The sequence below is a fragment of the Ichthyophthirius multifiliis genome (assembly GCF_000220395.1).
Source record: "Ichthyophthirius multifiliis unplaced genomic scaffold scaff_1120509251220, whole genome shotgun sequence".
NCBI classification, from domain to species: Eukaryota; Ciliophora; class Oligohymenophorea; order Hymenostomatida; genus Ichthyophthirius; species Ichthyophthirius multifiliis.
This window is the reverse complement of record NW_004086087.1, coordinates 105,843-128,302: the sequence shown is the minus strand read 5'-3', so window position 1 is coordinate 128,302 and position 22,460 is coordinate 105,843. Positions and strand designations below refer to the sequence as shown.

General features: G+C 17.5%; 6 protein-coding genes across 6 annotated transcripts, besides 37 other annotated features; 2 read left to right on the top strand and 4 right to left on the bottom strand. All coding sequences in view use genetic code 6, as the record gives it.

Annotated features, from left to right (window-relative positions):
* Positions 1-457: 457 nt before the first annotated feature.
* Positions 458-525: a microsatellite.
* Positions 509-581: a microsatellite.
* Positions 582-603: 22 nt separating this feature from the next.
* Positions 604-2,377, bottom strand: IMG5_162440 (hypothetical protein; the record flags this gene model as incomplete). The annotated part of the gene is made up of 4 exons (XM_004030329.1): positions 604-785; positions 970-1,083; positions 1,159-2,001; positions 2,179-2,377. The coding sequence occupies 4 exons, from the start codon at positions 2,375-2,377 to the stop codon at positions 604-606; spliced, it is 1,338 nt and encodes a 445-aa protein (XP_004030377.1).
* Positions 2,197-2,230: a microsatellite.
* Positions 2,220-2,346: a microsatellite.
* An 845-nt stretch (positions 2,378-3,222) lies between the features above and the next one.
* Positions 3,223-3,256: a microsatellite.
* Positions 3,257-3,528: 272 nt separating this feature from the next.
* Positions 3,529-3,564: a microsatellite.
* IMG5_162430 (phosphoglycerate mutase, putative) lies at positions 3,564-4,501 on the top strand (the record flags this gene model as incomplete). The annotated part of the gene is made up of 2 exons (XM_004030328.1): positions 3,564-3,740; positions 3,796-4,501. 2 exons carry the CDS (start codon positions 3,564-3,566, stop codon positions 4,420-4,422), a joined length of 804 nt encoding a protein of 267 aa, XP_004030376.1. The 3' UTR covers positions 4,423-4,501.
* Positions 4,425-4,467: a microsatellite.
* Positions 4,502-4,729: 228 nt separating the features above from the next.
* Positions 4,730-4,782: a microsatellite.
* Positions 4,783-5,317: 535 nt separating this feature from the next.
* Positions 5,318-5,363: a microsatellite.
* Positions 5,364-5,410: 47 nt separating this feature from the next.
* Positions 5,411-5,449: a microsatellite.
* Positions 5,450-5,538: 89 nt separating this feature from the next.
* Positions 5,539-5,583: a microsatellite.
* Positions 5,584-5,834: 251 nt separating this feature from the next.
* Positions 5,835-5,889: a microsatellite.
* Positions 5,840-5,906: a microsatellite.
* Positions 5,856-5,903: a microsatellite.
* Positions 5,907-6,975: 1,069 nt separating the features above from the next.
* Positions 6,976-7,006: a microsatellite.
* Positions 7,007-7,415: 409 nt separating this feature from the next.
* IMG5_162420 (protein kinase domain protein) lies at positions 7,416-8,586 on the bottom strand (the record flags this gene model as incomplete). The annotated part of the gene is made up of 2 exons (XM_004030327.1): positions 8,167-8,586; positions 7,416-8,069 (listed from the first exon to the last, which is right to left on the bottom strand). The coding sequence occupies exons 1-2, from the start codon at positions 8,581-8,583 to the stop codon at positions 7,416-7,418; spliced, it is 1,071 nt and encodes a 356-aa protein (XP_004030375.1). The 5' UTR covers positions 8,584-8,586.
* Positions 8,081-8,161: a microsatellite.
* Positions 8,084-8,150: a microsatellite.
* Positions 8,585-8,635: a microsatellite.
* Positions 8,636-8,699: 64 nt separating this feature from the next.
* Positions 8,700-8,765: a microsatellite.
* A 572-nt stretch (positions 8,766-9,337) lies between these two features.
* Positions 9,338-9,385: a microsatellite.
* A 300-nt stretch (positions 9,386-9,685) lies between these two features.
* Positions 9,686-9,729: a microsatellite.
* Positions 9,730-9,733: 4 nt separating this feature from the next.
* Positions 9,734-9,800: a microsatellite.
* A 40-nt stretch (positions 9,801-9,840) lies between these two features.
* Positions 9,841-9,897: a microsatellite.
* A 937-nt stretch (positions 9,898-10,834) lies between these two features.
* On the bottom strand, positions 10,835-13,043 carry IMG5_162410 (hypothetical protein; the record flags this gene model as incomplete). Its single annotated transcript, XM_004030326.1, has 3 exons — positions 10,835-11,858; positions 12,081-12,342; positions 12,386-13,043. The coding sequence occupies 3 exons, from the start codon at positions 13,041-13,043 to the stop codon at positions 10,835-10,837; spliced, it is 1,944 nt and encodes a 647-aa protein (XP_004030374.1).
* Positions 12,024-12,079: a microsatellite.
* Positions 12,025-12,057: a microsatellite.
* Positions 13,044-13,312: 269 nt separating the features above from the next.
* Positions 13,313-13,350: a microsatellite.
* An 83-nt stretch (positions 13,351-13,433) lies between these two features.
* Positions 13,434-13,494: a microsatellite.
* A 3,517-nt stretch (positions 13,495-17,011) lies between these two features.
* Positions 17,012-17,056: a microsatellite.
* A 13-nt stretch (positions 17,057-17,069) lies between these two features.
* Positions 17,070-17,127: a microsatellite.
* Positions 17,072-17,125: a microsatellite.
* A 909-nt stretch (positions 17,128-18,036) lies between the features above and the next one.
* Positions 18,037-18,078: a microsatellite.
* A 50-nt stretch (positions 18,079-18,128) lies between these two features.
* IMG5_162400 (hypothetical protein) lies at positions 18,129-18,826 on the bottom strand (the record flags this gene model as incomplete). Its single annotated transcript, XM_004030325.1, has 2 exons — positions 18,129-18,708; positions 18,798-18,826. The coding sequence occupies 2 exons, from the start codon at positions 18,824-18,826 to the stop codon at positions 18,129-18,131; spliced, it is 609 nt and encodes a 202-aa protein (XP_004030373.1).
* Positions 18,198-18,225: a microsatellite.
* A 309-nt stretch (positions 18,827-19,135) lies between the features above and the next one.
* Positions 19,136-19,162: a microsatellite.
* A 644-nt stretch (positions 19,163-19,806) lies between these two features.
* Positions 19,807-19,841: a microsatellite.
* An 825-nt stretch (positions 19,842-20,666) lies between these two features.
* Positions 20,667-20,731: a microsatellite.
* Positions 20,668-20,731: a microsatellite.
* Positions 20,670-20,731: a microsatellite.
* Positions 20,731-22,440, top strand: IMG5_162390 (major facilitator superfamily protein, putative; the record flags this gene model as incomplete). Its single annotated transcript, XM_004030324.1, has 2 exons — positions 20,731-21,379; positions 21,707-22,440. The coding sequence occupies 2 exons, from the start codon at positions 20,731-20,733 to the stop codon at positions 22,438-22,440; spliced, it is 1,383 nt and encodes a 460-aa protein (XP_004030372.1).
* Between the last annotated feature and the right edge of the window lie 20 nt (positions 22,441-22,460).

The following is a 22,460-nucleotide window of genomic DNA, read 5'->3' as shown; positions in this document are numbered from 1 at the left end:
TATATTTATCTCAATGTACTATTAGAAATGAAGGGTTGTCTTATATATCTGAATCTTTAGAGAAAATTAAATAATTTAAAGATTTTATCATTAGGTTTAAATTATTTTTATAAATAAAAAAAATAATTAAAATATATAATATCTAATATAAATTTATAAAAATGATATTAAAAGTAATAAAATTATAAGAAACATAGATATTATTTATTCAACAAAAAAAAAAATATTTAATATATTTAACTAAGTTTATTAATCAGTTATATTTAAAACTTTGTTTCTATAATATTAAAAAATTTATAAAAAATAAAAATGCTTTTATGTCTATTAATTAGTCTATAAAAATTTTCATTTATTTAATATTTTTATTTAAAAATATTTTTTTCTTTAATATAATAGTTGTATCAAAAATAAACATTAAAATAATAATAAAAGTAAAAAAATATTTCCTTATAATAATTATTATAATATTAAAAAAAATAAAATATATATTTAAAAATAAAAATTAAAAATATCTATATATAATATATATATATATAAATATATATATATATATATATATATATATATATATATATATATATGTAAAAAAAGATTATAATATAATCAATATTTTTCATATATTTAATCAACTAAAGAAGGGTCATTAAATACTTCTAAAACATCTTCATAAATTATTTAATTAGTATTTTTAGGATCGAAAAATTTTCTTAATTAATCGGCTTCATCTTATTTTATTCCAATGATTTCCGTAATAATATAAATAAATTAAATTTAGTTAATAGTTTCTATGTATAAATATATATGAAAAAATATTAAAATTATAAAAGAGTTTACTTTTATTTGTTTTATCATGATCTTTAAATATGCTTGTAAGATCAATTGCTTTTTTTTCACATATTTTTTTCATTTTATTAATTTGAATTTCAATGAAACTAATAAACGGAATCCTTCCTTTTCCGTCTTTATTACCTAATTATTTACCTTCATTTAGTAAGTCTACTAAATCTCCTTTAGGTTTACTAAAGAAATGTCTATGATTTCCATTATATTTAGCATCAGGAACTTTAAGGGTATATCCTTAAACTAAAAAAAAAATTTAAATTTTTATTTATATATATACATATATATAAAAATATATTTATATATTTTTATATTTACATGTTTCTTCTTATAATTTAACATTAATAGCGCATTTTTTATTTACACTATTGTATTCCATAGGTACTCCACAATAGTAACAAACTAATGAATATTTTTGAAGTTCTTATGCAAATTTATCTGTTAATTTTGCCCATTCTGCGATTTCATTATTTGCTGCGTTTTCCATATTTTATTTAATATCGATTTCAGTTTTTTTTCTATCTTCCAATAATTTCCAAATAATTTAATTTTTAAACTCTATTAGTGAATTTTAAGCATCTGCTTTTTATAATTATAAACGTAAATCAGTCAATTACCTGGGTAAATCATACGGATAAACATCAATATTAGTCTTGAATGGTTTAGCAACTAAAAATTCTATATTTTCGTGAATTGTTTATGCATTTATTAAAAAAGAAACAGGATCATTTGGATTATTTACAAAATTACTGAAACTATTACCCAAATCATTTATTTTATCCAAGTCTTTTTACAATTCAGCCATTTCATGTTATAATATAGCTAGCTTTTTTCCTTCTGCCTATTTCAAATTCTCAATTATGGAAGCGTATTCGTTTCGGACATCACGCTCGATTATTTATTTAATGTATTTTATCTCCTCAATACGGTATTCTATACGGTGAATTTAAGCCAAAAGTTAATCACGCTTTTATAAAAGGTTACCTTTTATTAATTCTGATAGGTTACTTACACGAGATTTGTAAGCTTCTTCGAGGGTATTTATGCGGTGGAGTTAATTGTTATGAGGGCCTAGTTTAGTACAATTACGGCATATGGGCTCTTCACAGGATTCGCAATAATATACTAATTCAGAAGAATGGTGAACACAAAATTTATTATCTCTATATTTTTTTATATTATTTAAAGGTATTTTTTTTTTTTTTACATTTATTATTTTTGAATTTTATTAAGGGAAATTAGTTCTTATGGCGGTTAGGGTTCTTATTATTCTACTATATTTTAGATATTTTTTAATTATAACTTTTTGCATTTTTATATGTATATTTTTTTTTTTACATTTATTTTCTTTATCGCTATCTTTCTTTTTTTTATCTTTATCTTTTTTATCAATGCTTTTATCCTTTTTATCAATACTTTTTTCTTTTTTATCATCACTTTTGTCTTTTTTATCGACACTTTTGTCTTTTTTATCGACACTTTTGTCTTTTTTATCGACACTTTTGTTTGATGGCTACTTTTTTTCTTTACTACTCATTATTATTATTTAATGTATTTTTATTATTTTTATTTTTTTTTCAATTATTTTAAAAATATATAAAAATAAATAAAAAAATTGATAAAAATATTTTTTGAAAAAAATAATTTAAAAATATAAATTTTATTTAAGTTATTTTTTTTTTTAAAAAAAATTCATTTTTATTTATTTTAAAGTATTTAATTGTATTTTTTATATAAACTTTTTTAAATAATATTTATTATTTTTTTATCACAAAATTATTTAAATTTAATTATTTATATCTTTTAATATTAATTTCAAACATAATTATTATTTCTAAATATTTTTTTGTTTTATATTATTGATTTTAAAATGTTTTAAGTAAAAAAAAAAATATGATATGAAAATACGAATAAACTTGTATTTTTCTTTTATAAAAACCATTTTTTTAATATATGTGCATTTAAACCATAATAGATTCTATAAATCTTTGGACAGTTTTTATTTTTTGTCAAAATTATTGTAAATGTAAAGTTATAATATTTTTAAATCTTTTTAAAATTAAAAGAATAAAATTTATTATTATATTTATATTTCTTATAACTGCTTTATACTTTATAAAATAAAAAGGATTAAATTTTTAAAATATAATTAATAATTTTTTTGACTAAAATAAGTGATTAGTATTATAGTTAAAAGTTAAAGATTTAATATAACAAAATATTTTATTTATATTAAATTTAAAGCTTAAAAATATTTAAAAATTTTAAATTTACTATTGTAAGAAAGCAATTATTTCTATATATTTTTTTTTTCTAAAGTGCGCATTTTATTTTTATTTTTTCTATATATAATTTGATAAAGAAAAAAAGATAATGCAAAATAATTTATTAAATTATAAAATTTAATAAAGTTATATTAAAAAACTAAGAAAGAAAATAAAAAAAATATAACAAGACTACTTTTGTATTAAATAAAAATCTGCTTTAATTTATATATTCTTTAATTTTAAACATCTAATATATAAAAATTATTAACATTAAAAAAAAAAATCCAAAAATAGAATGATAAATTTAATATATAAAATGCGTATTATAAAAAAAAAAATTCGCCACTAAATAGATTAAACAAAGCTATTATAATAACAATATAAATTTTAATAAAAAAAAATAAAAAAAAACTTAATCACCAAAATTAAAAACAAAAAAAAATAAAAACAAAGAAAATGTCAACATAATTCAAAATTGATTTAGTTTTAATTAGACATGCAGAATCTGAATATAATTTAGAATAAAGAAAAGCCTGCAATTCATCCACCGAAGTAAAAAACGGGGAAAATCTTTAAACTAAATTTAAAAAAGATTTAATAGATTGCAGTTTAACAGAAGAAGGGAAAAATTAAGTATTATAAAAATATTAATTTCTTTTTTACAAAAATAAATAAAATTAAAATATAGTGTTTATAAGCTGAATAAATATGTGAAAATTTAAATATAGGAATAGTTTTAGTTAGTCCTTTAAGAAGAGCATTAGAAACATGTAAAGAAATATTCAAAAATCACAAAAATAAGCCTAAAGTAATTGTAAATCCTTTATTTAGGGAAATGCTGTTAAGTAATTGTGATATTGGGGGTAGAATATTGGAATCAAAGGAAGATTTTCCAGAATACGATTTTTCTTTTTTGGAATAATACGAAAACCCGATTTTATGGAATGTTTATGAATTGACTAATAAATAAAAAGTTTAAGAGATTGAAGCAAATATTAAAAATATTTGTGTATAGGAAAGTATATAGATTAAGAAGCATGGTCATTTTAAATTGTTAGAGATTATTAAATAAATGTTTCCAGTACATATAGAAAGCTAATAGGAATATAATTAAAATGTGTAACTTTAAAAATAGTATATTCTTAATTTACTTGAAAAAATGCCTTAAGGTACTAAAATTGCAATTGTGGGACATTCAAGGGCTTTGGAAAGTTTCACGGCTGCTTCTTATGAAAATGAAACTTTAATTGGAGCTCATTGGTTTAAAAATGCGGAAGTTTATCAAATGTAATTAGATGTTAACTAATAAATGTGATAGATTTATTTTATCTTATTTTTTGATTTATTTTTTCTCTATTTTATATATAAGCTTATTATTTTATGTATAGTATATATATATTTAAGTTTGTATTTTTTTTTATGGTTTTTATCAGGCTATATTATTTTAATAAAAAAAAATTAAAAATGTTATTATCAATATATATTTTAAGTTATTCTTATTATTAAAAAAATAAAAAAATTCTAATAAAAAAAATTAATTTTAATTTTTTATAATTAAAAACTTTTTATATATTTGCTGCTTTATAAAAATCTATTTTTTTTAAAAAAAAAAATTATTTAACTTTCAAAAAATACGATTTTTTTGCAATTAAAAGCAATTTTTTTTCAAAAAAAAAAAAACATATATCTTTAATGAAAACAAAAATATTAATATAGAAATAGGTTATTGTTAAAAAACTACACCTAATATTTTTAAAAAATTCATATTTATTAAAATATTTTATAATTCTAATAAATATCAATAGGAAAAATTGATATATTTAAGCAAAATTACTTATATCTATATATATTAATAAATTTATAATAAAGAAATAAAAAAATGCAAAAAATATTAATATCATCCCCAAATTAATATTTTATAAATCATCTAATAACTAAGTCGATTATATTATTCAATATATTTAATCAAATATCATTAAATTAAAATTTATTATTATTTATAAAATATAAAATTTATTCCTTTAAGTCAAGTCACTTATTTATTTTTTAAAAAAAGTAGTAGAAATAAATATAATGTAAATTTATTTAAAAATGTAAAAGGAATATAAAAAAAATATACAGATAATTGTTAGTTAAAATAAAAAAAAGGGAAAAAAATAAAATTAATACAATAAAAATTTTTATAAGAATTGAAATATATTCAGAAACTGAAAAAATATGATATTAAAAAAATATTCATAAAAATGATATTAAAAAGATAATAATTGTAAAAAAAAATAATTTAATTTATATATTTTATTAAGATATATATATCAAATATATATATATATATATATATATATTTTATTATTAAAAAGTTAGAATTTTTTGGATTTTTAATATTTATATAAAAAATTTGATTTGATTTTTTTATTTTTTTATCTATTAAAAAATAATAAATTAGTTTATTATTTCATAATATATTATTTATATATTTTTAAGTCCTAAAGCTAATATTTTACTCATTTATAATAAATTTTTTTTCATATTTTGAATAAAAATTTTAAGATTATTAATTATATTTATCATTCTTTTTTATATATATTTTTTTAATATTATTTGTTATTTTATTACACTTTATAATTTATTTTCTTTATTTTTTTTGAATTCAATTATTTTAAATATTTTTTAATAATATATAGGAATCAGGTATTTCTTCTTAATTCAATTGTTAATTATTAATTTTTATTTATTTTAAATATTTTTATTTTTAATTTTGATATTTAAATATTTTTGATTTTAATTTTGATATTTAATATTAGTTTTCTTTTTAAAATATTGATAATAATAAAGCTTAATTATTTAAAAAAATTAAAGAAATATAAAATATTAAAAAAAAATACAAACAAACAATAGTAATGATTATACAAAAGAAATAGTATAATTAAAAAAAATTGTTTAAAAAATAAATAAAAAACATTCATTAATTAATTATAATTTATAAAATAAAAAAAAGAAAATAAACAAACAACTTTTATTGTTTATATAAATAAAATAATTAATATATGTATATACTCAATAAGCTTATTTACCTGCTAAAAATTTTTAATTAAATTAATTAATTGCTATTTTAAATTACTCAATATTTGGGCAATTAAACATATCATCATAAAATTTATTAAAATCAAACTCATTATAATTTTTAGTTGGAATAAAATCTTCAATTTTAATAAAAATTTAAATCATATGAATTCCTTTGCAAGCATTCTTCTATAAAATATTAAAATCAATAAAGCTTATACATTTTTATAAAATCTAAGAAACTTTAATTCTAAAATCATCATATTTATTATTTTTATTTTAAATGAATTTCAAAAAATCTATAGATTCTTAAGAATTACTCATTTTAATTTCATTTACCATAAAGGGCTCTATATCTTCGAAAAGCTATTTGGCTTCTTTTAAGTCAACTAAAATAATATCTTTAATTTATTAGTATTCATTACTTTTTTAATATAAAGCAAAACCTTCTTGTTTAATTATTTTTTAAGTAATTTCTTTATTTAGAATTTATTTGAGATTATCTAGCCCATAATAATAATAAGAACATAAACAATATAAAATAATACATTATAAATGAGAAGGAAGATTATATTCTCGAGAACTATTCCAGAAATTTAATAAAGTAGCATTTGAATATAAGGCACGTTTTCTCATAAAACAAAAAAATTATTTATTTTAGACACAAAAGCTAATTCGGCTTCTTTTATTTTTATTTGCTTCATATAAAGTATATACTTGTCATTTTCGGATAATTCTTTATTTTCCTCTATTTTTTTTATATCTATATTATTATTATTATTATTATATGGAGAATTATTATTGTTTATTTAAATATTATTATTTTAAATATTATTATTATTATTTAAGTTGTTTATATTATTATGATTAAAATCACTTAAATTATTCGAATTTGCACGTTTTAAAATATTTTCTTTATTCATATATTAATTAGGACTACTACTGTGGTGATTAGTTTCATATCCATATATATTTGCACTATATATTCTATTATCTGATTTTACAGATTGAACATATTATTATTATTATTAAGGAGATTTTACAGGCGGAGGTAATGCTTAGTAAGTATTTTATTCATTTTTCAAAGTAATATTGTTTGTAGAGGTAACTTCTATTGGTGATTTTATATGATTTTCAGGTGTTTTTAAAGGAACATCAGGTGATTTTATTTACATTTCAGGCGATTTAAGATATAGATGTTAAATTTCTTATTATTTTGAAGGTATTTCAGGAGATTTTTAATATTATTCAATTTTTATTTTCTAAACTATTTATTATTATTATTATATTGTTTATTATTTTTTTTGTTAGTTATTATTATTCCCAAACTGCATCTATGTTTTTTCTTATTGATTAATATAAAGGATTGTTTGCATGATCCAATTCTACATCTAAAGGGACTAATTTTTATATATTTTTGTTTAAAATAGGATGCTTAAATATTTTTTCCCAAGAAACCCTGTCTTTTTCATTATACATAAGCATTTTTATTAAAATGTCTTTAGCTTCGGGGGCTATAGGTGGGTAGGTAGGTAGTTAATATTGGGAATTTCCGACTATTTTTTTTATGTTTTCCGATAAAGATATTATCGAATTGGCATTAAAAGGAGGCTTTCCGTATAGCATTTCAAAGAAAATGCAACCCATGGACCATACATCACATTTAGATGAGTATTTTTCGTTTAAAAGAATCTATGGAGGAGCATATAAAGGCGAACATTTTTATGTCATACGGACTGCTTGGTCAAGATCTGTAACTATTCGGGCAAATCCAAAATCGCCGATTTTTATTTTGTTGCCATGGAGTAGTATATTTTCAGGTTTTAAATCTCTATGGATGATTTTTTTTTCGTTTAAGGCTTAATAACCGGCACACATTTATTTAAAAAACTCAACTGCTTCCTTTTTTTTAAATTTATATATATATTTATATATATATTTATATATATATTTATATATATATATATATATATATATATATATTGTTTATATATGTTACTTCTTCTGATAAACGGTTTTTTTTTTTTGTTATATATTATCGAAGATCACCTCCATTACAATAATCAAGAAATAAATATAAATTATTTGGTGTTTATTTTAAATCATGCATTTATATAAGATTTTAATGTCTGGCTTTTAATAAGATGTCTATTTCTTTTTAGAGTAATTGATTATAATTGGAAATTTTTTAATACTAAGCAGGGGTCATTGGTATTGTTTTTACTGCAAAATATTTCTAGTGGGTACTATCGTTTTTATCCATTGCTTTATAAACTTAAGAAAATTAACCTCCACCAAGTTTTTCGTTAAATATTATGTAATTGTCGACGTGTTTTAAGACTTGGGGACCGTTTAGAGATTAAGGAATTTATTGATGATGTCTTTATGTGAATACTTTTTAGGTTTGCTATTGCATTTTTTTTTTTTTTTAGAATTATTTTTTTTTTCTTTGATGATTTTTTTTTTTTAAAATATATATATATATGCATATTTATTTAATATGGAAGGTATTATTTTTTTTAATTTTTTTTATATTGATTATTTTTGAAAAATTAATTATTATTATTTTTTTTGAAATTTAATATAATTTTTTTTTTTTTAATTTGAATGAAAATTATAATATTATCCTTAATATTTTATTATTTATAGGCATTTTTTTTTATAATAGATATAGATATAAAAAATAGAAGAAAAATAAAAAAAAAAATTGAATTTAAATGTTTTGTTAATAATAAAATAATTATTTAATAAAAATGTAATAAAATATTATTACTTTTTTCATAATAAATTATTTTTTAGTTTTTTTTTTTTTTTTCTATTATATATATATATTATTTTTTTCTCTTTTATTTTTTTATACTATAATTTTATTAGTTTTTTTTTTTTAAAAAAAGTATGATATACATAATTATTTTTTATTATAAAATTTTATGAAATAAAAAAAAAATTCTTAAATTTAGAAAATAATATATAAAATATATATATTTAAATTATAATAAATATTATATTAGCTCTTCAATATAAAAATGAGTATTTTATAATAAATTCTTAGATATATAAAGTATTTTTACAATCTAAACATTTAAAATTAATTTTGTATTTTATAATTAAATAATTATTTATACTTAATATTTTTAAAATTATTTATTAGTTTAACATATTTAAATGTGTATATAAATTATATAAACATTTATAAAATAAAATAAATATTTAAAAATATTTAGTGATTAGTGATTTTTATCTATTAATTTTAATTAAAATATCAAATTAATTACATATGTATCTATTATAAACTAATAATTTAAAATGAATACATTAAAGTATATTTCTTTTATCAGTTTTTTTTTATTTTTTCTACATTTTTTTAAAAAAACTATAGCTAAAAAAAGTCTCATATTTTTTATTTTTATTGTGTTTTAAAAAAATGAATTACATAAAAAAATGTTTAGAAATAGATAGAACTTTATAAATTATTTATTATAAATAATAAAAAAATAAAAAAATATTTTTAAAATCTTATAAATAAAAATAAATATTTAATAAATCAAATTAAATAATTAATTTTAATATATATATATATATAATTATATATGTATATATTTATATATATATGTATATATATATACATATATAAAAATTTAAATTTTAAACGATTAAAATTAAAAACAATAATAATATATAATAAATTTTTATATTTAAAATATATAATATTATTTAATTATAAATATATTACACAAAATTAAAAAAATAAAATTTTTAAAATAAAGTAATAAATGGAAGATATCAACAAAAAATACTTACAAAAATACATATAAAAAGAAAATTAAAAACACGAAAAAATACATAAAAAATTATCCGAAGAACTCCAACAATTATGTTTAATAAACACTGACCTTTCAGTTCTCTAAAACATACGAGGTCTTTATTTATAATAAGTACATTAATATTTAAATATATTTTCCTGGAATACTGATCATGTATTTTAAATATACGAAGCAGACGAGCATGGAATAAAGCTTAAAGATAAAAAAAATCCTATTTTATATGCTTTAGCGAAATATATACCTTGTAGTAGTGCTTGTTAATATTGTTGTTGTCTTTTTACTTCTAATTCATTATGTTCTTCTTTAGAAATAATTATAACTAAAGACCCTAAAGATGAAAATAATGATAAAAAATAAGCTTTTATGTACATTGAATAAAAAGTAAAATGTTTTTAACAACCCGATGTGAAATTTTATGTAAATAATAACGGAAGAAGTGAATAAATAGCATCCATAATATTTACTTAATGTTCAAATAGTCTTTTTTTAGAGTCTAAATATATTAGAAATTTAAATATTTAATATAATATTTGTTAAAAAAATTCGTATTTTTCCTGTTGCTTTTGCGAGAGTTGTAGAATCGGATATTATAATGTATCTGATGATGATGGAAATAAGGGAATTTTAGAAGTCTTAACACCAACTTTATGTACTTGTGGTTTTGATAATTATAGATTAGGATTTCCTAATAAATATAATAGTGATTAAAAATCGCTTTATTTATCTTTTGTTATTTATTTAGCATATGCTAGGGCTGAAGCTAGTAAATAATAAAAAAATAATAATTGAGAAGAAGAAAAAAAAAATGAATTATTTATTTTAAATTTATTTATTTTATTTTTTTCAGTATTTTTTTTTTATATCTTATAACATATTTATTAAATTTTATAAACCAAAAATGAAATTATTATCTTTGTTTTTATCTTCTTTTAAATCATCGACATAATTAAAGTCTATTAACTTAAATTAATATGTATTTTGTATATTATCAACAATTATAATAATCGAGGATGCAATAAATCTTTTTTTATTTCTTTTTTCGAAAAATTCTAATAAATCTTATGTGAAAATCATAAAATTCTCTAAAGCCTCCATATTAATTTCTTCTTTTTAATTAGATTTAAATACTTTTATTATATATTCTTAAGTCTATTCTTTCGTAAATTTTTACAAAAATTTCCCTAAATTAACCTTTTCTATAGGAACTCCTTTCTAATCTTTTATTATAACTCCACTAATCCTAAATCCTAAAGTAAAAGAAGTAGAATTATGATCTTTTAATAATGCTTCATCATGCTTTTTTTAAGTATAGGATTCATGGATGGTGTTTTAGCCAATTTTAAGATCTATAATGGAGCCTAATTGGCAATTTTATGTCAAGTTTTAGAGAACTACATATTCCTGTTCTTCTATTTACTCCAGGCCATAAAATATAGGTATAAATTTAAGAAAATCGGCTTATTATTGCTTTTCTATCCATAGTTTTTTATAAAAAAGAAGTTCGTTTTCTTTTGCTTATTTAAAAATTTTATTATCTTTAATTTAAAATTTGGATTAATGTCCTGCAGAAATAAGTGACTTTTTTTGTGAGTTTTCAATTATTTTCTCAGTGTATATTTAAAGTTTTGCATCACTTAAATTTATCCAATATTTTTTTAAATTTTAAAATGCACTTTCAACAGCTGAAAAACCGACAAAATTAGGACAAATTTAATCTTTTTTATTATCTAAATAACTAAAATCTTCTCCAATTAATACCCTCAAAACACTCTCACTGGCCCAACAAATACTATCTAAATTATAACCACCTTCTAATACTACTAATATTTTTCCTTAATTAATTTGCATTAATCTTTAAGTCATGTATCTATTAATAATTATATAAAAAAAAATATATATATATATATTTTTTAAATATATATATATATATAAAATTATAATTATACATATAAGAAAAAAAGAATATATATATATATTTTTTAAATATATATAAATACATATAAGAAAAAAGAATATATATATATATTTTTAAATATTTATTTATTTATTTATTTATTTATTTATTTTTATATTATAATTATTATTTTACGCATATCCTTCGTATGATACACTGCATTATCCTAATGGATCTCCTTCTGCAGAGTCAAAACCAGCTGAAACAATTACAAAATCAGGTTCAAATTCTTATATAATTGGCCATGCTATTCTTTCGAAAGCATATATATATTCATCAGTTCCTGCTTTTAGACTATATTCTTTATGACCAATATTCCAGCCTACATTTATTTTATATCCTTCTCCTTTTCCTTCTCCTACATTACTCGGAGATCCTGATGATGGGTAAAACATACCTTTTTTTTAATAAATATTTTATTTATTTATAAAAAAAAATACCTTCATCATATCTATGAAATGAAATTAACATTACTGAAGGATCGTCTTTAAAAATAATTTAAGTTCCATCACCATGATGAATATCCCAATCAAAAATGAGAATTTTTTTTTTATTGTATTTTTTTTATATATATTTAGCCGCTATAGCCACATTATTAAAAAAGCAAAAACCCGTACATACATTAGAATAACCAGAATGATGACCAGGAGGTCTTATTATACAAAATGCATTTTTCCAATCATTATTCTCTATTTTATCTATTGATTATTATATTGCGCCGACACCTAAATATGCACAATATGCACTATCTTTATTAAAATAAGTATCTATGATATATATTTCTTTTTTAGAAGTTTTTTCAGGCCACATTTAGTCAATAAAATCTATATAATCATCATTATGGACGTATTATATTATCTCACGAAGACCTGGATGGAGCTTATTTACTAATTCAATATTAGGCTTTTAAAGAAGTTACTTTTTATTCAAGTGATCATATATAGATTAAAGACGTCCGGGACATTCGACATGTTGGCGGGAAGAATTATGCTTTAATTAGTCTAGATCATAGAGAATACCGGTTTTTTAAGAATTTTAGTTATTGTGGATTTAATCAGTTATTTATAAATTTGAAAGTTCTTTTTGAAGTTATTCCATAATGTCTATGATTATTTAGATTATATTTTTATTTATTTAAAATAAAGGAAATAATAAAAAATCTTTTATAAAATCTTTTTTTAAAAAAGGATGTTTAATATATTTTTATATATAATTTTTAAAAATATAAATAAAAAATTAATAACTTTATTTTTTTAAAAAAATATTTATATATTTTTCGATGTATATACAATGGTTTTATTTATAAAATTAAATATTAGATTAAAAAAAAAAAAATTAATAATTTTAATTGTTTTTCCATTATGCATATAAATAAAAGAATATAATAAAAAAAAAAATATAATAATATATACATATATATATTTATATATATTTAGATTAATATTTAAATAATAAAGGTGTTTATATATTATTATAATATTTAAAAACTTTTTATTTATATAAATTTTTATATAATATTTTATTTAGATATATTATTATTAATTTTTATCTTTATTTATTAACATAGTAATTTATTATAAAATATATTTTTTTTTTTATAATTAATATAAATTTTTTAAATAAATTTAATAATTATTTTTATTATCATTTAATTTATAATATTTTTCCATTTTATAAAAAAATAATAAAATAATCATTAACAATTTATATTTTTTTTATATTTTCATAAGGATTTAACATATTTTATAAATCAAATTCTATCTCCTTTATTTATTTACCTTATAAATATATACATCCAATTATGTTTTAATTGTTATGTTTTTTAACAAAAGGTATACAATACTATTTATTATTTCTTTTAAAATCGCTTTCATAAAATATATATTCTTATAAATAAATATTCTATTTCTCTAATTAAAAATTTAAATCTTTATACATAAAATAATAGAATTAAACAAAAATATTAAAATTATTAAATATTCGTTTAAAATTTTAACTATAATTTATTTAAAATTCCAAAATTTGAACTCTTTATATCCAATCATATATAATATATTGATTATTTTAGTTTATATATGATATATATCCAATATTTTTGTTAAATTTTAAAGATTTTATTAAATTTTCATTTTAATTTAAATTCTTTATTGTAAAAGATTTGATTATTTTTCCCAAAAAAAGATTAAAAATTAATATTTTTTTATCTATCAAAATACCGAAAAGTCTTTAGTTTATAAAAAAAATAGTTTTAATATTTAAATATTTAATAGAATGCATTTTTTTGAGTATTTTTTTATTATTTTCTTTTAGAAACTTAAAAACGTATATAATATTAGTTTATTTTTCACAAAAAATTAAAAAACGAATTCCTTAATTAAATAAAAGTATTTAATTTTCAAATAAATCTTTACAAATTTATTCATCTAAGTCTTTAATTTAGTCATCTTTTTATTAAATTTATTAATTATTTTCAGTCTAAATATACTTTATATACTAAGCTTATTATATGTAATAATTAATATTCAAAGATTAATCCTACAAAAAACATAAAAACTATATTTTTTATTATTTAAGTGTTTAAAAATCATAAATAGAGATTTAAAAATGGCATAATTAGTCTAAATATATAATAAAAAAATATGAATTATTTAATAAAATGACACTTGAAAATAAACATGTGGTTAATTTATTAAATTCTATATATTTTTAAATAGAGCATTTTTATGATGTATATTTTAATAAAGAGAAGAAATTTAATTATTTATTTTTTTATGAATTTTCATATGTTTTTAACTCATTTATAACATCAAACTAAGTCCAATATAATTATTATTGGGCCATTTTTTAATTTTAAGAGTATATTTGGATTATTTCTGAGTATTTTTTTTTATTTAAATCAATTCTATATAGTTTTTTGAATTTAATAAATTCTTTATTTTTCCTTGAAATTCTTCTATATTATATATCAATTTCTCGTATATAAATTATTAAGAAATCTTTATATTTTATTCCAATTCTTCTTATATTTTATTACAAAATTTATTATTTCTTATTTCTTCTGTTCTTTCGAGTTTTTTTTCTTATATATAGTCTATCATTTCTTACTTAAATTAATCTATTTATTATATTATGTGATTTTAGTGATTCTTTTAGAAACATAGTCTGCATAAAAAACGCTCTGGTCTTTTACAATTCTAGTTTATACATACATATTCAAGAATTCTTTTATGGATTTAGCATACTTGTTGTCCTTAGGTATGCTTTAATTCATTTTCGATATCAGATATTGATTCTAAATCTGATAAAGTCTGTTCACTATATATATTTTGAAAAATTAAACGAAATGAAGAGAGTATAGGACCCATTTTATTTATGTTTTTATTTAATTATTTTTTAAAAAAAAATTAATTTATGTTGTTCTATATATTTCTAAAGTTCTTTTTATTTTATTTCTTTCTATATATTATTAATTTTTATTTTTATAAATGTTTTTTTGCAAATATATAATTTTTTTTTTGAATTAAAAAAACAATGTAAATTTTGTTGAATTTTATATATTTATTTAGAAAAATAAAATAAAAAATATTATTAATAATTTTATAAAAAATAAAATAAATTTTAGTTAAATATAATATATAATAATTTCTATTTTTTTAATAAAATAAATAAGTGTTTATAGAATTTAAAAATTATATATAATAATCAAAAATAAACACATTTTTTTATTTTTTAAAAATAGAAAAATTAAATTATATATTTTATATATATTAAAAGAAAAATATTTAATAATTTATATTTTAACTAAAATTAAAGAAAATATAAAAAATGATTTTTTGTTTTAAAAAATATTAAATAAAAAGTTTATAATATTTAATAAAATTATTAATATACAAATAATATATATGATATATTTAAAAAATATATCACAAAAAATAAAACAAAATAATGATAAATAAATAAATAATATATATTTAATTTTAGAAGAAAAAAAAAATCAATTCACTTTCATTTATTAAAAAATTTAATTTTTATGAAAATTCGATTTTAGATTAGGTTATTTAGATTTATAAACTACTCCGTTATTATTATTATTATTATTATTTATATTTAATTCTTAAAATTATTTCTATTATTGCTTTTATTATAATTAGAATTATTATTATAACTATTTATTACTAGATTAGAAATTATCATCATTTAAATAATGAAGGTTTCTTTAAAAATTTCCTTATTTATCTTACATTTATTTACATTTATTATAATGGAGATGACTAGGTTCTGTTTAGATATTTAAATTTTTTTTATTTTCTTTAATTTACAAAGGACTTTATTACAAGATATTATTTTTTCTACAACTTTCATGTACATCATTATAGTTTATAATTTTATTTGTACTAATATTACTTTTATTAGAAATTTTACTATGATTTTATTATAAAAGGACACCCGATTATGCCAATTCTTCACTTTCTGTTGTTAATTATTTCTCACTAACAGAAATATTTAATATTTCAATTTATTCTTATAATATGTTTTCTAAAAAAATGTTTTTTTATATGTTTTTAGATTTTAAAAAAAATTAATTGATCTATTATTTTATAGCCTAATAATCATTACTTTTTTCTAAATATACATAATCTATTTATAAAACTTCTTATATTTAGAGCATATTTTACTATATTTATTATATTTATTATTACAAAGGATCTATTATATTTCTTATTTCTGAAATATTTAATTCCTCAATTATTTTATTATAGTTTTATTATATATCGGAGAAATAATAATTTATTTTACTCTCGTTTAAAATTGCAGTGTTTTAATAAATTTCAATTTTATTTATATTTTCCCACATTTTCTCATTTAAAATACTTATTTATTCAGTTCTTGATTCATATATGGCTTTTTCAATATCAATATAGGCTTAATTTACTATTTGGATTTAAGAAAAAGTATGCTCTTTAATATTTTAGAAGTTCTTTTTTAATTAAATTAAGAGTTTTTAGTTTTAATCTTTAATAATACTTAACTGTTTTATAAAATTATCAAGTTCTTTTACTTCTTTATATTTATATTAATATAATAATTTATTTATATTTTATATTAATTTAAATAAATATAGAATATATATTAAATATTTTTTTTTTTTAATAAAGATATTTTTTTTTTATATAATATATATACCTTCTTTATTTTTTATTTCTTATATTAGTTTCCCTTTTTATAAATATTATATGGCACATTTTGTACAAAACTTTTCTTTCGGATTTTCTTTCATTTAATATTTAACTTTTTTATTCGTATGATTTTGACAATATATATTGCTTTCATTTGTACATTTTGTAAATTAAGAAACAAATTCATCGTTTTTTGAATTATTTTATTTTATTTTATCAATATAATTAGTATTTTATGAAGACGAAAAATTTCCAGGTGATGCTAAAAATGTTTGTTTATGTAAAGTTGTTGCATTTGAACTATAATTTCTGTTTTTTATAAAATTCTTTAAATATTTTTTTATTTTTTTGTTAATTTTACGTTTCTTAACAATGATATTTTGATTGTTTATTTATTATTTTTTTACTTTACAATATTTAATTATTGTACATTTTTTTTTATTTCTTAATTTTTTATTATGTTTTTTTTAATATAGATAATTTTTTTGTTATATATCAATTATTTTATTTTATTTTATTAAAAAAAAAATATTTTTTTTTATTTTGAAATTTAAAATTTGAATTTTTTTTTTTGTGATTTTTGTATAAATTAAATAAAAATTATCATTAAAAAATAAAAAAATTAATAGAATTATTTAAATTAGTCAAATTTCATATTTATATATATTTTTTTTTTTTTTTCATTTTTTTTATATTTGATTATTTTTTAAATTAGAAAATTAAATTTTTTTTTTTTTTTTTTTGATTTTAAAATTGACATTTAATTAAAAAAATGTTTTTTTTTTATTTATATTTAAAACAAAAATAAATTTTAATATTTTTGAAATATTTTAATTATATAAAATTGAATTTAGGCATAACTAATAATTAAATAATAGATTGCATATTATTTATGAATATTTTATTAATTTATAATAAAATAATAATATATAAAAATAAAAAATATAATAATAAAATTTTTTAATTATAGATAATATAATTATTTCCAAAATATAGCATTTTTTCTTCATTTATTATTTGATTCAGATTATTTTGTATCCGTTTACTATTCTAAATCAATATCATCTAATAGATAATCATCATCATCATCATCATCATCATCAATATAATTAATATTTGCCTTAATAGGTACAGTATTTCCCCACTAATCATACCCAGTTGGCTTTGCCCTATTAACTAATGAATTTAAAAGAGGTAAATTGAAAAATAAAAAAGGTAAACTAAGACAAGAATAAATCCATTTAGTGAAGTAAACATGTCCCTTAGCTTCCATAAAATTATAAGCTTCAATTTTATAACTTTAATAGAAGAAAAGCACAGCTAATCCAAATGAGAAAATATCCCAAATTACCAGTATTTTTACGCCTCCTCCTCTTTTAAAGTTAATAGAGGGACAACAGGGTTTATCTTTGTATTCATCGTCATATTCATCTAAATTATATTCTTTTGCTAAATCTTTAATTGTGACATTTTTTCCTTCCAAAGCTAAATTTTCTATTTTTTTATTTATTTTTGCCTTTATTTTTTTAGCTATTTTTAATTTGACATCTCTTTCTTTTTCCTGTTCATCTTCAGCTAAGCGGAATCTATGTTATCCTTTTTATTCTGAAAAAGGTAAAAAAATTAAAGTAATCCAAATCAAAAGTATATTAATTCCGTATGAAATAATATCTACTTAAGGATGTACTAATAAACCTGGGCCATATGTATTGCAATTGTCTAAAACAGTAATTTAAATATTAGTATTTCTATCTACACATTAAAAAAACAAGTAAAAACCAATAACTCCACCTATTACTCCTTAGCTTATAAATTGGTATTTTTTAAAACAAAAAATAAAGTTTGTTAATTAATATTCATCTTATTTATCCATAACCAAAAATCTGAAAATAAAATAAAAGCTACTTATACCATAATAAGGAATCAAAGAAGCTATAAAAAATATCCACCATAATAAACTTTTCATTTTTTAACCTAAAGTTTTATTGTATGGTTACATAGAATAATTCATTCTATATATATATATATATATATATATATTTTTATTTATAATCATATTTATATATTTATTAATTTATTAATTTTAACCATTATTTACTAATATAATTTAAAAATGCTATAAAATTTATATATAATAAAATTCTTTTTTTTATATTTTTTTTATTTTTTTAAAAATTTAATTTTAAATTAAAATTATCTTTATTTATCTTTATTTAATTTTATGCTTATTATTTTATTATTAAAAAAAAAATCTTTTTAAAATAAAATAATATTAAAAGTAATATTTATATTTACAATGATTTAAATTTCCAACATATCCAAAAATAACTTGAAACCTCCGGTTTAGAAGCTTCTACGAAAGCAATATCTGTTTTTAATCTTATTTAATATTAAATTTCCTCTTCAATTATTGGAAAATTTTCTTCTACTAGGTCATCAGCAAAATTTTGGATACACATGGGCATATCTTTATCCTTTATAAAATTTTTTAGTACGATCTTTTGTTTGCGGACTACCTACATTATTTTCTTTTCTATGATTTTTTTATAAATTATTTTAATGAGTTATAGGTTTTATTTGATTTTTTTGAAGACTGATTTTTTATTTATTTTTTATTTTCAACTTTTTTTTAACAATCTTATAGTATATTATATTTTTCTTTTGAATTCATAATTCTTTTTTAAATTTTTTAATTTATTTTTATTTTTTAATTGGTTTTGAATTTTATTTTAATAATTAATTTTTATAAATTTTTATTATTATATAATTATAAATTTATTTATAATTAATTATTATTTTAGTTAGTATTTAAATTATATTACATTATATAAAATATTAATTTTTTTAAAAAAGATATTATTGTATTTATATATTTGTATTGTGAAGATATTTACAACATCAAAATTCATTTATTTTAATATTTATATTTGCTTGATTTTATAAAAAAACAGTAAATATCTGATGATTTAAAACGACTGCTAAAATTAATATATTAACACTTTGATAATTTATAATATATTTAGCATTATAATATAAATTTATAATAAAATAATTTTTAACTAAAATACATTAATTAAAAATAATAATAAAATAACAATTATAATTAATTGCTTTTTATATTTTTTTTTTTACAAATAAAATATTTATTTTTATTTATTTTTTAAATAATTATTATTATAATTTTAAAAGTAATAATAAGCAATTTAAATATAGAGGAAATTCATATTTATAAATAAAAGTTAATTATTTATTTTTTTAAATAAAAATATATATGTATATATGTTTAATAAAAAAAAATATACAATAATTCAAAATAGAAAATTTTATATTAACAAAAAATACACTATATAATAACAAAGGAAAAAAACAAAACAATACTGTAAAAAGCAAATAACATTAATTATTTAAAAAAAAAATTAAATTTCAAAAAATATAAAAATACGCATATAAATATTTTTTTTTAAAAAAAATAATTAAATAGATAAATAAAAAAGTAAAATAATAATAATAATAAATATATATATATATATATATTAAAGATAGGAAAAAAAAAAAAAACACAAAAAAAAAAAACACAAAAAAAAAATACAAAAAAATAAATAAAAAAAATGATGCATTTACTAAGTACAGAACCTTCCGATCTAAAAGGTTACCTAACCCTCCTTGGTGGTTTTACAATGCACTTAGCATGCGGTGCCTTATATATGTGGGGTACATTAAATGTATACATAACCTCATATTTCCGTTTAGTCGATGATCCAACTCTTTCTATAGAAACCGGGGCTTCGATATTTCCAGTTATGATGTGTTGTGTGGCTACAGGAATGCCTTTAGGTGTTCGGGCTGTGAAAAGATTTAGAAGTGCAAGATTATATTGTTATTGTGCGGGTGCTGCGGCTACATTTTGCATTTATATATCTAGTTTTGTATTGTCCTTTTATTAATTTATATTAATATATGGTATTATGTTTGGTATAATTACTGGTACTATGTATTATATTCCGATATATATGGGTTCGTTATATTTCCCGAAAAAAAAAGGGTTGGTTTCTGGAATTATATTAATGGGATATGGATTATGTTCTTTAATTTTTGGATTGACTTTCTTTTCTTTAGTAAACCCAAATAATATGAAACCTATATACGACGAGGAGCATATAAATAAATATTTTTATGGAGAATCCGAAGAAGTGGCCCGAAATGTACCAAAAGTATTAAGGAAATTATGCCAATATTATATTCTATTGTTTATGGTAGGTGCTTCATTGCTTTTTTATCACCCGAATCAAGCCGGAGAAGAAGAAAGAAGATTAAAAGAATAATTAATTGAATAATCTTATTAATTAAAAAACGGATAAGTGGATAAGGCTAAAGAAAAAGAGTTGAAAGAAAAGCTCATAAATAATATTTTAAAAGACGATGATGAAGTCAATATTATGGTGGATGAATTTGTCGAAAAACAAGATGTAGAAGAAATTTAAGGATAATAAATGACAGAAATGCAAAATCTATCCAAGTCTTAAAATGCTTCTACTAATAATAATTATAAGCCTCCAAATAACTTCATGAATTCACTTAATTCAGCCTATAATTAATCCTAATCTAAATATTAAAAAGAAATTTCTGCCTCAACAACTACAGGAGGACTTGTACCTGCTAAAAAAAAAGACGATCATGATAACCATCACTATCCTTTACCATGCCCTAGACCTAAAATAGCCGTTAAAACTCAATAATTTTATGTTTCTTTACTCGTTGGTATTCTTTCACTTGGTTTAGGTTTACTAGTAAATGGTAACTATAAAACTATAGGAAAAAAAGCTACTTCAGATGATTCTTTTTTAACTATTTGTGGAGCTTTTGCATCTATAGCAAATGGTGTTTCTAGACCTTTATGGTCTAGTTTATTAGACAAATACTCATTTAGGAATATATTTTCGAAATTATTGATTTTTGAAATAATTTTAGCTTTTATTTATAGATTAGCTTTTATACATAAATTTATATATTTAGTATGGGTTTTTGCCTGTCATACGGCTTTTGGAGGAATTATGGCTATGTTCCCAGTTTTAGCAGGTTAACTTTTCGGAACTAAAGTAAGTTCTTTATTATATGGAGTGTATTGGTATGGATTCGGTATATCGAATTTCATTTAGTTTTTGATGGTTTATAATCTTTCAAAAAAATACTCATTTGAATTAATTGTTTATATCGATGGAATATTTGCGCTTTTATGCTTGGGTATTATTAGATTTTATAATTTAAAAACTGATTGGTCTAAATATTACAATTAAGCAGGTGAACTTATTAAAAAATGAAATTAAAATTTTAATTTTAT